Genomic DNA, 15,850 nt, shown 5'->3' on the forward strand with positions numbered 1-15,850 from the left:
TCCCCAGACTCAAAGTAAAACCACCAGATCCTCCGATCCCCTTTGCCTCTCGCGCCAGAAATGCCGTGCCTGGCTGCCTGCCTGACCTTACCCAGCCATTTTTCTCATTGGCTATTCGTGAGCCCAGAACAAAGGGCGACGACGTGATGTGGAGCCTCCCAACCATCTTCGCGGGGAGTGATTTTCTGACCAATCGAAAATCGGCGCGCGTGCAGCTTTTTTTTTTTAATCAGTCGCGCGCATTTTCCAGAGTGGCAGGCACGAATGGCTGGGGACCCATTTTCCCATTTTCGGTGGGTGATTGCAAAAAAACAACCCAATCAGTAGCGCACGGTCCAACACTGCCTCAGATCAGCCGCGCACGAAAGGTGCGCGCTACAGGTATTAAAGCAATCCCCCCGCCTGCCTTCTCTTCCGACTTTTCCTCCTGCATCACACACCCACTTCAGCCTTCACCCCCACCACAACAACCATCAACAACATCATCACTTCTTCTTCCATCATCAACTTCATCACCTCAGCCTTCAACAATGGCTCGCACTAAGCAGACCGCCCGAAAGTCCACTGGTGGCAAGGCCCCCCGCAAGCAGCTCGCTTCCAAGGCTGGTGAGTCATTTCTCCATCGCCATCTCGACGCGACACGCGTCTTGATCATCACGAACACACACTGACCATCTCCAGCCCGCAAGTCCGCCCCCTCTACCGGTGGTGTCAAGAAGCCTCACCGCTACAAGCCCGGTACCGTCGCTCTCCGTGAGATCCGACGCTACCAGAAGTCGACCGAGCTTCTCATCCGAAAGCTCCCCTTCCAGCGTCTGGTAAGTTCACATTGCATCGTCACTCGAGCGACCACGACTAACACTCGACAAACAGGTCCGTGAGATTGCCCAGGACTTCAAGTCCGATCTCCGATTCCAGTCCTCCGCCATCGGTGCTCTCCAGGAGTCCGTCGAGTCCTATCTCGTCTCCCTCTTCGAGGACACCAACCTGTGCGCCATCCACGCCAAGCGTGTCACCATCCAGTCCAAGGACATCCAGCTCGCCCGCCGCCTCCGTGGTGAGCGCAACTAAGCTGGAGATGCTGGGGTAACTGGGAGGATCACGACTTTGCTTTGACACGAGGGAATATCATGGTTTAGGGGATAATCAAAGGCGTTCGCGAGGAACAAATGCTTTTTCTACAGTTGGGATGTACACTACACAGTCAGCACCATTGGTAGCGACTGCATGCAATTGACCACCGGTCTATGATCAACATCAGTCTCCATCGTGATATGCCTGTAATTACATGACGGGTCGCAGTCCCAACACATAGATAGTTGCAAACCACAAAGCACAACGCGTCCGCATCATGAGCACCATCGCTTTACGCGACTGTATACACCGTGAATTACTTTACGCGTCATCCCGAGATGAACGGGCCCTGAAACCCGCGTGCGGACTGTCACCTTAGTGCTGGCTGATTTCTTCAGGTCATGTGCCCGCATGTGTCAGCTGACAGGCTTGGTCAAGACTGTATTATCAACACCACCTCGATGGAGTGCTGCGCCGCTTGTTTGGGAGTTGCCTTGAAGGTCATGGATGAGTCAAACAAAGGCACGATGCCTAGAATGTAGAATGCGGCTCACTGGATGATGGTGCAGACATGGTACGGGTATGGTGCACCTTGGTCTTGAAAGGCAGGTTATCAAGTCAAATTAGACGATCAGAACAATGCAATGAATGCTATTTACTTCGTCGACTACCAAACAAACTGACAGACTTTATCTACACTTTTATAACCCTAATTACGCCAGAGAATCAACATGGTATGTAGGAAGCTGCGCCAAAACATCGAACCCTCCTGTGCCAACCTTTCCAAGCTTGCCCATCACCGACCGACCGCTGGGCGTGGCGAGGTCATCCCAATCGCCGTCGAGCACGGCATCCTTGAGGAACGACAGTGTCGTCTCGAAACTCATCTTGGTGAAGGGGCTGACGTTGCCCTTCAGACCCATTCGGTTGAACGGCGTGAATCCACCGTTCCTCGTCATGTGGTCGCCAATCAGGTTCAGGTGGCGGTTGTCGACCTTGATGCCGTGGGATCCGAAGACACCAGCCAGCTCCTGGACGATGTTGCTGCGAGCCGCCTCAACACCGTATACTGCCAGCACGGCCGCAATGTCGTTGGTCTGGATTCGATGGGGGTCGATGAAATCGCTGTATCTTTGCATCGCCTGTAGGTTCACTCCCGCCGTGTGAATGACGCGGACGCCCTTCTCTTCCACAAAGGTGCAGGCTCCCACGCCGGAGATCTCCTGAACCACCGTCTTCTTGACAGCCTCCTGCACAAGATTGAGCATGAGGACCTTGGGGATAGTCGAGTCAAACTCGAGGGTGAAGCTGCAGTCGTTTCCACTCTTTGCGTCGAATGTAAAGTCCGTGACTTCGGCGTATGAATCCAGCACGCGCTCGGTTCGTGCCTTTGCTGACCAGTCGATGCCGTCTTCATCATCATCATCATCGACAGGGGCCATACGCGGGCTACCTCCGATGCCTTCGTCCTCGTCCATGTCATCAGTAGCGTCACGTGCCATCTCCTGCTGAACAGCATCATCGTCGTCGTCGTTGGGGCCGTAGGATACCGCCTCGGTCCGGTTAGCCCGCTGCTTGGCATTTGTGGCATCGTCATCGCCTTCGTCATCATCGTCGTCCTCATCCCGGATGGCTTCGGCATTAGGTGCCGCCGTTTCCACCACGCCGGCCTTGACACCGATCTCAGGCGTGGCCATGGTAGACTGACTCCGTCGCTTCTTAATGTCCTTCTTCACAAGAGAAAGAAGACGGTGGAGCAGCTTTCGCTCAACGGCGTCCATGACGTCCGAGACACTGATGGCATACGTCTTCGTGTACTCCTCGGAGGCGAAAAACTTGAGGTCAACCCGGTAAACCTTGGCGGAACCGTACATCTTGCCACGTCCAACCTTCTCCTCGACTGAGATGCTATCCAGAATGTAGCCCAGAGGCAGAACCGAGATGGACTTGGCAAACGTCTCCGCGTCCGCCGTGGACATCTCATCAATCGGGTAAAGGGACATGGCTGGCGTAGAAATCTTGTCACTAGCAGTCATGAGAATTTCTCGCAATCGCGGAATACCCAGAGTGACGTTCTTGGCCGAGTGACCAGCCAAATGGAACGTGTTCAGTGTCATCTGTGTTGAAGGCTCACCAACAGACTGGCCTGCCACGATACCGACAGCCTCGCCAGGCTCGACAAGAGATCGTAGGTACTTCATCGCAAACAACATCTCGGCATTCTTCCTGTTGAGACTAACGCGAGAAAGAGCGAGCTTCTTCTTGTCCGACTTGTCCCGCACCAGACCGTCCTTGTTTTCCTTGAGATAGGAGGTCATGGCTTGATAGAAGTTCTCTGAGGTAGCAAAGGCAGTGGTCGCCGGGTTGAACATGCTGGAGAGTGGGTCCTGAGCTTTGGGGTCATGGGCCTTGACATGCTTGAGGGCCTTCTTCATGTACTTGGCGATGGCTTCTCGGTGCTGTCCGAGTCGATCTCCAATGCTAGGGTCGTACTTAAGCTGAGCAGCCTGGGAGGTGACGTTCTCCAGAATGAAGCTGAAGTCGTTCAGATACTTTTGCTTGGTCACATCAAGACCATCCTCTCCATATAGGAACTGGATCATGGAGCCATCAGCATCTCGCACGGTAGTATCGTAGGCGACGGTCAGGCCCTCCATGCCCTTGATGACACATCTCTGCAGATATCCGGATCTGGATGTCTTGACAGCTGTATCGATCAGACCTTCTCGGCCAGCCATGTGATGGAAGTAATATTCCTGAGGGCGAATGCCAGTCAAGAAGCGCTGCACGATGTAGCCGCCCGCTCGAGCATGAGTCTCGAATGGGTTGAAGCATGGCAGCGACTTGCCGCTGACCATGATAGGTACACGTCTGCCTTCCAAAACCTGCTGACCAAGGTTACAAGAAATCAGGGATGCGTTGACTCGGGATCCCTTTGCACCAGATGTTGTCATGGCCTGCATCTGGTTCTTGGGGAATGGCTTTTCCAGACCGTTGGGAACGCATGCAGTCTGAACCTTGTCCGTGATGCCACTGAGACCCTCCTTCATCAGAAGATCGAGACCCTCCTGCTTGCTGTCGTCGCGCATAACCTCCTCGAGACGCTCAAGAAGCAGGGGATCACGGGGACCAGGGTTCTGCTCCAGAGAGACGTACGACGAAGCGACCTTGAGACCGACTGTGTTGGCAGGTACAAGCGCTTCTCGTCGGGCCTTCTCTCCTTCGGGGGTGAGTCGCAGATCGTCCATACCACAGGAAAAGGCTCGCACGTTGAGGTACCTGGTCAGCAATCTGCCGAGACTGCTGAGCAGCTTGCCTGCAATAGCAGGACCGTAAATCTCATGAACAGCGTGGACAACACCACCCGAACTGGGACCAATCTGCGACTTGTCCAAGATTCCAGTAATGAATTCGCCATCCTGGAATAGAACGACACCCTCTTCCGAGTCTTTACCCCACTGACTGGCCTTGATCTGAGTCTCTGCCCTCATGCAAAGACCGCCACAGTTGGGTGGCTGCATGTTCTTGAGGATAGTGGTGATGACTTGCTTGCCAGTCCACCTGGGAACTGGTCGGATCACGGCTGGGGCGACAAGCTCAATCCTCTCGCCGACGATGTGTCCGCTTTCAGGGCGCAAGGCGTTGTACACCAGCTGTTGATAGTCACCGCGGCTGAAAAACGTGTCTCGGTTGCAGAGGGCGACGGACACGGAAATGTGATCCTGAATGAGACCTCGGAGGGGCTTGCCTGCGGTGTAGGACAGGTACTGATGGTCGGTGTCGGCAATCTGAAGAGCTTCCGCTCGGGCAACTTCGTTCTGGGGGAAATGCATGTTCATTTCATCACCATCGAAATCGGCGTTGTAGGTGTTACAGTTGGCGTAGTGCATTCGAATCGTCTTCTCATTCGGCAGAACTCGTACTCGATGTCCCATGATGGACGGCTTGTGCAGGGTCGGCTGACGGTTCATCAAGACAACATCACCGTTGGTGAGGTGGCGATAGACCTTCTTGTTCCTGGTTCGAGCGGCGTTGCTGCTTGTAGGAGCGAGAAGCTGGTTTGCCAGTGACACGCGGTCGTCAACGGACTTGTTTCGAAGGTTGACGATTTGTCCGTTCTCATTCTCGATCGCGAAAGCGCCGGGCCACTTGTCCACGCCGTTGATGACGGCCTGCTGCATGTCGCGGAAATTATGGCTGGTCACCGGTTCGGGATATGTGAGCTTCTTGGCGAACACAGGCGGAACACCAATTTCGTTGGTCTCGATGTTGGGATCCGGCGAGATGACACTTCGAGCGGCGTAGTTGACTCGCTTGCCCATCATGTTCTTTCTGAACAGACCCTCCTTCTTCTCAAGCTTCTGCTTGATACCGTCTTCATTGCGCTTTGCCGCGGCGCCCTGAACTGGGTTCTTATCCTTGTCAATGAGGGCGTTGACTGACTCTTGCAACTCGGTCCAGGCCTGGTGAAGCTGGTTGACATCTGCTCGCTCTTCCTGGAGATGCGCATGAAGTTGGGCAATTCTTCCGCAACCTCTAAGAATGTTCTTGTACAGCGAGTTCTGTTGAGCCTCCGAGATTTGGGAGTCGCCCGTACGAGCCTCTGGACGGTATCGGTTGGGCGGTACCATGAGGATCGTCAGGAAGAACATGTCCGGAGTAACCTTGGAGGAGCTTCGTGTTGCGGGCTTGGCGTTGTAAAGAAGAGCCATTAGTTCCTGTTCCTTGGTGAAAAGCTCGTTCAGGCGTGCTTGGACTTCCATCGCACTGATGTACCTCTGCGGGACGGCAGCAGCAGCGGTGTCGGCGTCGGGCATGTCGATATCTTGATCAGCACCATCCTCATCAGCCTGTGCCTTTTCGCGAGTTGGTGAGCCCACATCCGCAACACCCTCATCGGATGAATATCCGTCCGGCCTCTGCTTTGTCGTAGCTTGGTGAACTCTCGCCATGGCGTCGGCTTGCTTGAAGTTCTTCTGAGCCATCTTGGCCTTCTCCTTGTCTGACAAGGATCTCTCGAAAACCTTGACAAAGCGATCCTTGCGATAGGATGGGGAGATACCGCCACAGCTGGCGCATATTCTCCTCTTGGTGATCTCGGCAAGAAATTCCTTGATGATCTCTCGTCGCATTTCGCTTGCGCCCTCGTGTTTTCCTCGCTTCGTTTCGCCTCGCTTGACCTTGATGCCGCGAAGACACTTGTCGACATATCTGTCTCTTGCGCGAGTGACGTTGTCGATGGAATTGCTGTCACCCTCCTCCTCAGCCTCACTTTCCAGTCCTGAAAAGTCACCCAGCTCGATGGCTAGGTCATTCTCGCCAATGGCGCCAACAATGTGCGCTTCCTGAATCAAGCCATGCTGGAGGAGCTTCAGCTTGCACACATACTTGTGCAATTCTTTTTGGGGGAGTCGAAAGCCCTTGCAGTAGACGCAGGCGGCTTTGAGGAGTCGATAGGCCTGGTCCATAAATACTGGGTGATAGACAGGGACGGGGAGTTGGATGTGTCCGGCATGGCCGGGGCACGTAGACTGGTTCAAGTTACAAGTTGTGCATCTGCGATCCGCCTGTCAGCCCCCTCGAAACTCGATGCATTGGGCTGGAACTTACGGCGCATCACCCCAAGAACCGAGCGCAGGATCGTACAGGCCGCCTGGTACTGGATTGAGGAGGTTGTCGAAGGTACTGTCGTTCTCGATTCGCTTCACCGAAATGGATCGGATCTCCTTTGGCGACAGGAACGTAAACTCGACACTCTCCACCCCGGAGGCGACAGGTTGTGCGATATTCATTATGACGCTGCTGCCGCTCTGTCGAGCGCGAAGAATTGGCAGTTAGGCGACGTCTCCGAGTTAACTGTGAAAGTCCATTGCCCGGTGCAACGCGCGAAGTGAAGGGAAAGGTGGTGGGGGATTGAAGCTCGGAACGTGAAAACAAATTTTTGGCGGTGCGGAGTGGCAGAATTTTAGGCTGATCCATGCGCAGTGAATCGCGCCGCGACTCAGTCTCGCCTTACTCCATCTATCATTTACATCATCTACTGAACCTCACATTCCACGCAACGCCATCTTTCTTCAAATCAGCCGCTTTCTGGGCTTGCATCTGGCTTTTGCTGAAGAAATCACTGATCGAACAAACGGAATTTCTCGGATCAAGCCTCGCACGGCTGGGGAGGCGTCGAAGCGTCTGTCAACCACAACCACATCCTAGCCATGGACCGTCAGAGCCAGTCCCCCGGCCTTGGACCGCGCCACGATGCCTCGTCAAGGGTGCAAAAGACGGAGTCAGCTGCCGATAGAATGGCTGCACTCAAGGCTCGTGTCGCTGCAGCAATCGGAACAAGCAAAGCGAAAGGTGGACTGAATGTTGGCCTCCACCCAGCCTTGGAAGATCTCGGATCATGGAAGCCTGCCAATAAATCGAAAGACTCAACACCTTCATCCTCGAGCGCGCGATCAGATAAAGCGCGAGGCCAAGATGGCTTCAAGGCCGGCTCTCTGAGCAAAGAAGGCGGCGAGAATCCGTATTACGACCCTGGCCTTGCGTCGCAATCAGGTGGTGGAAAGGCACGCCAGTCTCGATCGCTCGTCTTTAACCAGAAAGGCAAATATATTGCGCAAGCCAATGCTTTGCGTCGACAGGCTGCCCTCGAGGCGATGAAGAAGAGAATCGCAGAGCAAACCCGAAAGGCCGGTATCGACGAAGACCTCGACGTGGAGCGCAATTTTGTGACGGAGGCTCCTTCGGGAGCTGAATGGTGGGATGAAGGCCTTGTTGCCGGCACGAATTACGACCTAGTGGACGATCCCTCTCAGCTCAAACTCAACACACCTGATAGCATCATTACCGAATACATCCAGCATCCAGTCGCCCTGGAGCCGCCACAAGATCGCCATGTCCCTGCCGCAAAGCCTATGTTCTTGACATCTAGAGAACAGGCTAAGCTCCGCCGGCAGCGCCGAATGGCAGAGTTGAAGGAAATGCAAGCCAAGATTCGTCTGGGATTGGTGCCCGCACCTCCGCCCAAGGTGAAGAAGGGCAACTTAATGCGAGTTCTCGGTGATGGTAAGTTGAACCCCTATATCGCCATCCTTTGGCCACTGTTCTCATACTCACATGTTTATAGTTGCTGTCAAAGATCCAACGGCCGTCGAAGCACGAGTAAACCGCGAGATTGCAGAGCGCCACCAAAAGCATGTCGAAACCAACGAAGAGAGGAAACTCACCAAAGAACAAAAGCACGAAAAGTTGGCTACAAACCAGCAGAAGGATGCTGACAAAGGAATCCATATTTTGGTCTTCAAGATTGGAAGTCTTGCCAATGGACAGCACCGATACAAGATTGGCGTCAACGCCGAGCAACTGGCGCTCACCGGAACATGCATCATGCATCCAAAATTCAATCTGGTCATTGTTGAGGGAGGCGAATGGAGCATCAAAAAGTACAAGAAGCTCATGCTCAACCGTATCGACTGGACTGAGAACGCGCCATCAAGAGACAAAGATGGAAAGCAGGGGACTGTACGCGACTGGCTCCTTGCCGAAAAGGATAACGGGGAGCTCAAAGACATGTCAATGAACGAATGCAAACTGGTTTTTGAGGGTGAGCAAAAGGCACGGGCTTTTAGAAAGTGGGGGAGTAAAGTGTGCGAGACAGACGCAGAGGCGAGGGAGGCTCTCTCTCGTACCAAGATGGACAACTTCTGGTCTCTCGCCAAGGGATTTGTTTAGGCAGTTGAGACTTGATGAAGCCACAAGAATCACGACATTGGGGAATGGGGCAGGCTCCAAGTGAGCTTGCTGCTATTAGTTGCCTGCTTCTCGGATTGGGAGGCTCGAAACAGCGTTCGAGGTGCTGTGCCTCGGTGCTCCATACTTCCTCATTTACTGGCCAACATGTTTTCCGATGCAAGACTTGAATGGGCGATGAAAACACGGACGGATACCTCAGAATTAATATAGATGCGCGACCCGGGCAGCCCCTGGTCAATAGGGAGCTCGTAGAGGAGCGTTGGAACCACTCAGTTGGTTGACTACTGATTGAATCTCAATGGCTAGACCTCATACTTTGCTTCACCCTTGACAATTTCGGCTTGAGAGCCGATATCAATTGCCGCCAACGATCTCGGATCACGGAGTCGGTTGAGATAGATTCCGCTGTGGGGTTTGTTTCGGCCTCGGAACCGGAATGAGGGGCGCTTCGCGCCTTGTGAGTCAACTGGTTAGTCAATGATCTTCGAAGCAAGTCAAGTATAGAAACCAAGAGTATTGCAGTTGAGGCGACCTTTCTTTCCCATTCACATGTCGCCCGTCTACGGATAAACCACGAGACAACCAACAAACTGACAGGGGCGCAATCACAACAGACCAAGATGGAATACACAAAGCGGGTAACCTTCCTATTTCGGTGACTGGATCTGAATGCTGACGGACTGTTGCCAGACTCGGCGAGAGTGGTCTCAAGATCTCCAAGATTATCATGGGTTGCATGGTCTTTGGTAGTTCCAAGTGGGAGGGATCACCGTGGACCCTTGACGAGGAAGAAGGTCTCGAGCTGCTTAAAAAGGCATATGACCTGGGGATCAACACTTGGGATACAGCTGATTTCTACTCCAACGGCGCTTCCGAGGAGATTATCGGCAAGGCCCTCAAAAAGTTCAATATCCCTCGGAGCAAGGTGGTTATCCTCAGCAAGGTCTACTTCCCCATCGCGGAAGGCGAGGGAACAAGAGTTCCAGTTGTAAATGATGGACCGACAGTGAACCAGATGGGCCTTTCCAGGAAGCACATCTTTGATGCTGTTGACGGAAGCTTGAGACGTCTTGGATTAGACTATATTGGTGAGTGAAGCCGGATGTGCCCCTCTCCGGCCGTCGACGAACCATCCATTTGACGGCTGTCAACCATCCCGCCAAGAGTTGTTAGCAGCCTACCAATGTGGTGGGCAATTGAATCCTGGCAAGCGGCCAGGATCCAACATTGACGGTCCGAGTGGAACCGTAAAAGGCTGCCACTCTCACCACGGCCCATGGCATTCCTAAAGCAGAATTCTCTGCAGGTGATAGCAACAGGGGGGATAGAAGAATCCTAGAGGTGATTGTGCCAGTGCACCTTTCCCCCCTCATCCCGCTCCACTTGTCAGAGTCTCGACTTTCCGGCCTGAACTGTCAAGAGCCGCTTCTGTGTTGGGACCTCGTGTCCTCTGGGCTCGGGAATTGCGATTTTGGGTCTGGTTGCACCTCGGCTTCTGCGAAGAATCATTGCGCACATGACGATTACCCTATTCACAGCCCAAACGAGACCCTATCCTGACGACATTAGCTAATGTTACCCATTAGACGTCCTCCAGATCCATCGTCTGGACCGAGAAACGCCCCCAGAGGAGATTATGCGAGCTCTGCACGACGTGGTCATGTCGGGCAAGGTGCGGTACATTGGAGCCAGCTCCATGTATGCATGGGAATTCGCCCGACTGCAGCATATCGCCGAGCTCAAGGGATGGACCAAGTTCATTTCGATGCAGAACTTTTACAATCTGGTCTACCGAGAGGAAGAGAGGGAGATGATCCCCTTCTGCAAGGCCACAGGTGTGGGCGTCATCCCCTGGTCTCCCATGGCTCGTGGCCTCCTCACTCGGTCCTGGGGTACAGGCGAGAGCAGCCGTGCCTTGAACGACAAGCATGCCGCGATGTGGAACGCAACGGCCAGTGGGGAGGTCGTGGGACGCGTTGAGCAGTTGGCGAAGAAAAAGGGCATTAGCATGGCCGTGCTCTCGACAGCGTGGGTGCTGCACAAGGGATGCTGGCCGATCCTGGGTATGAACAAGCCCGCGCGGATCGAAGAGGCGGTTGAGGCGCTCCGTGTCCGGTTCACAGATGAAGAAGTCAAGTATCTAGAAGAAGAGTACAAGCCGCGAGCCGTCCAGGGGCATTAAGCTCAACCACCCTGCCCTGGTTCGTGGCTAATGGGGGCGGGCGCGTAGCTAGCGAAGCAACCTGGAAGACGGGCATCGGGTCAATCCATGAATGAATGAAATGTATTTACCCTGTTTCGTGAGCCTCTTGTCAGAACTCTGGCGCCCCGGCGGCAAAAACTGGTGCGCCTAATAAGCTGTCATCAAGGGGACCCTTGAACGCTCGGACGGGCCTTTCTTGCTTGGCCTTTGCCTACTCGGGCAAACTGGTCGCGACTTTACCTCGTAGGTCGTAGACCAGTGGAGGCCATGGAAGTGGGAGAGTGAGAAAGAAGAAGGATGAGCCAAGTTGTGTGTTAGTAAAGGGCGATTTTTCCGTGGATATCCTGGACGCAAGCCGCCTGAATGGCCAGGTAGTTGTCCAGAACGCGCGGCCGTGCCCCAGATGCGCCTCTGAGTCTGTTTAAGCGCGTTTCTCATCTCTCGTGGCATGATCAAGACAATGTGTCGTCAATGACAAGTTTGTTACTCAGCCCCTGCGTGTTGGACGCCGCCGATGACAGATTGCAGACGGACGTCGATGCTAAGACGGCAGCCGACACATGCAAGGCATCCAATGCAATGCGAAACGAAGGAAGGATTGAAAGGACCGGGCCGACGCTATAAGGCTATTCGCGTGTAAGCATCGGGAGGCTTGAAGCTGTCCCGTTGCCTAAGTTAAGCCTTCCGGGTTGCATCCAGGAGCGCCTATGATGGATCTTTGCAATTGTCCAGGACAACATTGAGGCTGGGCACGGGTGAAGTCTTTGATTTGACGTCTGGCAGAAGCACGCGCACTGTGGGCAGACGCGTCTCCCCGCTCACCCAGCGTGCCCAGCTCGTCAACCCTCGGTCCCGGTTTGTTGGAGGGCATCCAAGTCCGTACTCGCGCGACCTTGTCGACACTGTCTCTGTGTTACATCTCCCCCTCCTAAAGTTCCTGGCCCGCTTCGCCCGCTTCCACTCTTAATTACTCCGTTGGTAGGGATGGGATTGCTTGCTGGACCTCCACACATCTCCAGACCGGAGTAGCGGCCCTGTCGAACTAAACCGCAAGCTGCTCTCACCGGTAGGACCAGGGCCCCCTTCTCCCCTTTTCCTCTGCCTTCTTCTTGGCCTCGAACATGTCCGTCGTACAATATCGTATCGGCTCTTCGGATCTAGCCCGGCCTTGGTCTTGGCTTTTTCCACGCCCTGGCTTGCACTGGCCCGGACTCGCACGAGTCGCACGAGCTGCACCACATGATCCGTTGTTCTCCCTGCTCTTAAAGCCCCTGGCCATTTTGCCCGCGATGACAGCTCGTCCGCGATCCGTGGGTTGATCGATGCATGCCTGTTGGACCAAAAACCCCGCCAGCGCAAGGTCCAAGTGGTTCCTGGCAGACATGGCATGGCGCGAGAGTCTTGTTCGCTGCGTGGTGCTGCGCAAGGAAGGACGCTCTTGAGGAGGACAAGGTTGGCCGGGCCATGGTAGCCGTTTTGCTGGGGGGTCCAAGACGGATCTGGATGTAATCCATGACGCCAGGGCCTTTGGAAGGCAGGCCTTGACTTGAACTGGTTCTCGTCCCATCACAGCGTCGGCCGATTTGTCGGCAGGGAAATCCTTGCGATACGCGCGCTTTAGACGCAGTCACCACCTCTCACAGGTCCCGACAGTCAGGCACGCATCCTTTCTCAGCACACACTTACGGTGGTGGTAACTCTGAGAGAGCATGGGCCATGCAAATGCAAACCTAAGGGGGGGCTGTGCGTGCGCGCAAGCAATGGGAGTGCGTGCTCTCGGACGGTTTTGAGGGTGTTGGTTCTTGGGGGTGGAGAACGGTCCGGCTTCACTATGGGACGATGGCATCACTCTCACAGGACCGACAGGAACCATGAAGATTCTTTCGAAGCACAACCGCCGTCACCATCCAAGCCCAGCCTAAGCACAAGCTCCGCCCCGTCTTCCCTTGAATTCCTCATGTTTTGATACTGCCGATATACGACCCCATCCCTGCCCCCGTCCCCTTTCCCCAGTGCAGCGCAGTGCAGTGCGTGCTTCCCTTCTTGGGAAAACCCTTGCCTCGACGGAATGCGGCCCTTTATACCTTGGCTCATTCACACCCAGGGCGGTTGGTGTACACAGAGTCTATTCTGGGCATCCAACGGCCGTAATCGTGTCAAGCCAAGGCCAGGCACACCCCAGTCCGTCCAGAATCGATGGACGAGTGACAGCAAACGGCCCTGGCAACACCGTTATCTCCCTTAACCCATCCGAGAGATCTATCAAGTCCAAGATGGCCCAGCCCCATGGTTGGCGAACGGAACCCTTGCCTAGGTCTCATTTCGCTCTCTTTTCCGGCCCCGTCACCCGCTTCTCGACACCTTCCCAGTGAGTGGCCCTAGTGCCCGTGAACGCCAAACCCTTCTCTCCCCACCACCGACTTGCCTGTTTCCTCAACCCCCATGCAGGCGGAGCCTGATCCTTCCTTCGACCATGCTCGCCCGTGCTGTGTTTAATTCATCGAAGGCGGCTTGCGTCGTTAAACGGGAGGCTCCGTAATCGACATTCCCTGTACAGTACTGGACAGACAGTACACAGACTACCTATCTACCTACCTTACTCGCTCACTCGCTCGGTCTCTCTCTGGCTGATCTCTTCTTCTGTTGCCACCCTCTGTTGTGTCGGCCGTCTCTTGTTCTCGACTCCCCCGTCTTGACCGTGAATCGAAATATTTATCCAACTGCTACCCCATCATGGGGTTCCCAGCTTGGTCGATGAAACTCCCCTCTTCGCAATAGTCCACTGCCATCCGCGGCCTTGTTGCTTTCCAGGGCTCCGTTCCGTTGCTTGCTTGCAGAAGGTGTATGGCTCTCGAGACCCTGGCCAGCCCACGGCTTCTAACACAGCCCCGCGTCATCCAACAACATCAACATGTACCTTACACCTCCCTCGACATCAAACTCCCCAGCATCGCATCATCGCCAGTTCCTTGAGCTTGGTTCCTCGAGTTCTGACACTTCACGACTCTCAGAGGGACCGGCGCCTGGCTATCACTCCCCACTCCAACCAGTCGTTTCAACAAACGAGTTGGAATCATCTCCCGATTCAGCTTCACCTTGCTTCAACCCTCGCTGGCTCTCTGGCCCAAACACTCAGCTTCTATCACCGCCTCCCATGGACCACAGTAGTACCGCTTGGGTCACCCCGGACGGCCTTGTGGCGGCAACTTCGTCGACGCCATCTAGTTCGGTGGAATCTGATGCTCTGGGTTCCGAGTTTAACACCTTTGCGGCCTACGAAACCTGCCTTCCCACTCCGTATCAAACCCACGAAGCCTACATGCCGACAACACGAAATCCCGCAGTTCACCACCCTCTCCCACCCTCGAGTAGTCACTCTGACCGAGGACCAGCGATAGCTTCTAGGCCTTCATTCGGATACTTGCAGGATCCATCTAACCCCAGATTCAGGATGGAAGGCTCCGTTAGTAGCTATTGCCAAGGCTTTGAATCACCGTCCTACTCAGCCCCCGGACCAGCTAGTGCGGCCTATCATACAGACGGAACACCTTTCGCCCCGAACCTCCAGTCGGACTTGAGTGCAGGGGCTGCAACAAGCTGGCCAAAGCAGGACTACGACGTGTCTCAGTTTTACCAGAGCGCACAAGCCCAAATACCCGATCTTGGCCAGGACAGGCGCATGTTGAAAACCAACAAGGTGAAGAGACCTACACGGAAACATACCTCAAAGGAGGAAGCAAACTTTCAGTGCGAGGTCAAGGGTTGTGGAAAGTTCTTCAGTCGCAGCTACAACTACAAGTCACATCTGGAAACTCACGACGAGAAACGGGAGTATCCGTTTCCATGCACCGTTGATGGGTGTACAAAGAAGTTTGTGCGGAAAACCGATCTACAACGACACCACCAAAGTGTTCACATGAAGGAGCGTAACCACAAGTGCGACTACTGCGGGCGTCTTTTTGCTCGAAAGGATACACTTAGGCGGTAAGTTCAGCCTCGTTTTGCGACAATCTCTTGTATGGGTACTGATGGACTGGCCAGGCATATGGAAGACGGTTGCTCAAAACGATTCGACATCGGTACCCTCAACCTCCAAAACCCAGGTTTCACAGGACTGGGTCTAGTAAACCAACCAGGACCATCTGATTCGAGTAATCGTCGTGTCGTGTAGGCAGAGAGACTAGCCAGTGTCCCGCCTCCCACTCTGAGAGTCACAATCAGGAGTTCTTGACGATCTTTTGGTCGTGGCCGTTACCGAGTTTGGCTGGACACTTCGACCAACCTTTTCAGCCCCTATAGGGTTTCTCATCTTGATTATCGTGGCGATCTTTTCGAACCGTGGCCATCTGTATCTGGAATATTTGCGACCGCATTGTGTGTTCCATTGCCTTGGGCGGCAGGATTACCAATCACCGCGACGGACGTGATACTTTCCCTCAACATTTGTTGAATGCTTAACGTTATATGGAGAAACCGCCAGCATTTTCCAGAGAGGCTTCAAGGTACCCAGACTAACCCGTCGAGTTCTGGCTTGTTGTTTTGTTGGGCGTCTAGGTTCGCTGACTGAGGATGATATAGGAATGCATCCAGACGATTGGAAGGCTGGAATAGTCGGGAGTGTATATGCCGATTCCAGCTGGAGTACGTCTGGGGTACCGAGTGAAGTGATGCCAGTTCCAGTAGCCTCCCGTTGGCAGGATACGAAAGCTCCTTCAAAGACATCGGGGTCGGCTTCAGGGGTGGCAACCGTGGCACACCATCCAGATGCCCACGCTGCTCTACGTCTGGGCAATGGATGGCATACTTTGTTATTGGCAAAGT

At 54.3% G+C, this 15,850-nt stretch overlaps 5 protein-coding genes across 5 annotated transcripts; 4 read left to right on the forward strand and 1 right to left on the reverse strand.

Moving 5' to 3' along the window:
• Positions 1 to 446: 446 nt before the first annotated feature.
• On the forward strand, positions 447 to 1,071 carry NCS57_01048700 (uncharacterized protein; the record flags this gene model as incomplete). Its single annotated transcript, XM_053060232.1, has 3 exons — positions 447 to 606; positions 682 to 818; positions 874 to 1,071. The coding sequence occupies exons 1-3, from the start codon at positions 531 to 533 to the stop codon at positions 1,069 to 1,071; spliced, it is 411 nt and encodes a 136-aa protein (XP_052910626.1). The 5' UTR covers positions 447 to 530.
• A 716-nt stretch (positions 1,072 to 1,787) lies between these two features.
• On the reverse strand, positions 1,788 to 6,866 carry NCS57_01048800 (DNA-directed RNA polymerase subunit; the record flags this gene model as incomplete). The annotated part of the gene is made up of 2 exons (XM_053060233.1): positions 1,788 to 6,630; positions 6,685 to 6,866. 2 exons carry the CDS (start codon positions 6,864 to 6,866, stop codon positions 1,788 to 1,790), a joined length of 5,025 nt encoding a protein of 1,674 aa, XP_052910627.1.
• A 420-nt stretch (positions 6,867 to 7,286) lies between these two features.
• NCS57_01048900 (uncharacterized protein) lies at positions 7,287 to 8,805 on the forward strand (the record flags this gene model as incomplete). The annotated part of the gene is made up of 2 exons (XM_053060234.1): positions 7,287 to 8,139; positions 8,201 to 8,805. 2 exons carry the CDS (start codon positions 7,287 to 7,289, stop codon positions 8,803 to 8,805), a joined length of 1,458 nt encoding a protein of 485 aa, XP_052910628.1.
• Positions 8,806 to 9,446: 641 nt separating this feature from the next.
• Positions 9,447 to 11,008, forward strand: NCS57_01049000 (Aldo-ket-red domain-containing protein; the record flags this gene model as incomplete). The annotated part of the gene is made up of 3 exons (XM_053060235.1): positions 9,447 to 9,460; positions 9,517 to 9,914; positions 10,413 to 11,008. The coding sequence occupies 3 exons, from the start codon at positions 9,447 to 9,449 to the stop codon at positions 11,006 to 11,008; spliced, it is 1,008 nt and encodes a 335-aa protein (XP_052910629.1).
• Positions 11,009 to 13,940: 2,932 nt separating this feature from the next.
• NCS57_01049100 (uncharacterized protein) lies at positions 13,941 to 15,200 on the forward strand (the record flags this gene model as incomplete). Its single annotated transcript, XM_053060236.1, has 2 exons — positions 13,941 to 15,013; positions 15,071 to 15,200. The coding sequence occupies 2 exons, from the start codon at positions 13,941 to 13,943 to the stop codon at positions 15,198 to 15,200; spliced, it is 1,203 nt and encodes a 400-aa protein (XP_052910630.1).
• Between the last annotated feature and the right edge of the window lie 650 nt (positions 15,201 to 15,850).

This window comes from Fusarium keratoplasticum, chromosome 8 (assembly GCF_025433545.1).
Source record: "Fusarium keratoplasticum isolate Fu6.1 chromosome 8, whole genome shotgun sequence".
Lineage (NCBI taxonomy): Eukaryota > Fungi > Ascomycota > Sordariomycetes > Hypocreales > Nectriaceae > Fusarium > Fusarium keratoplasticum.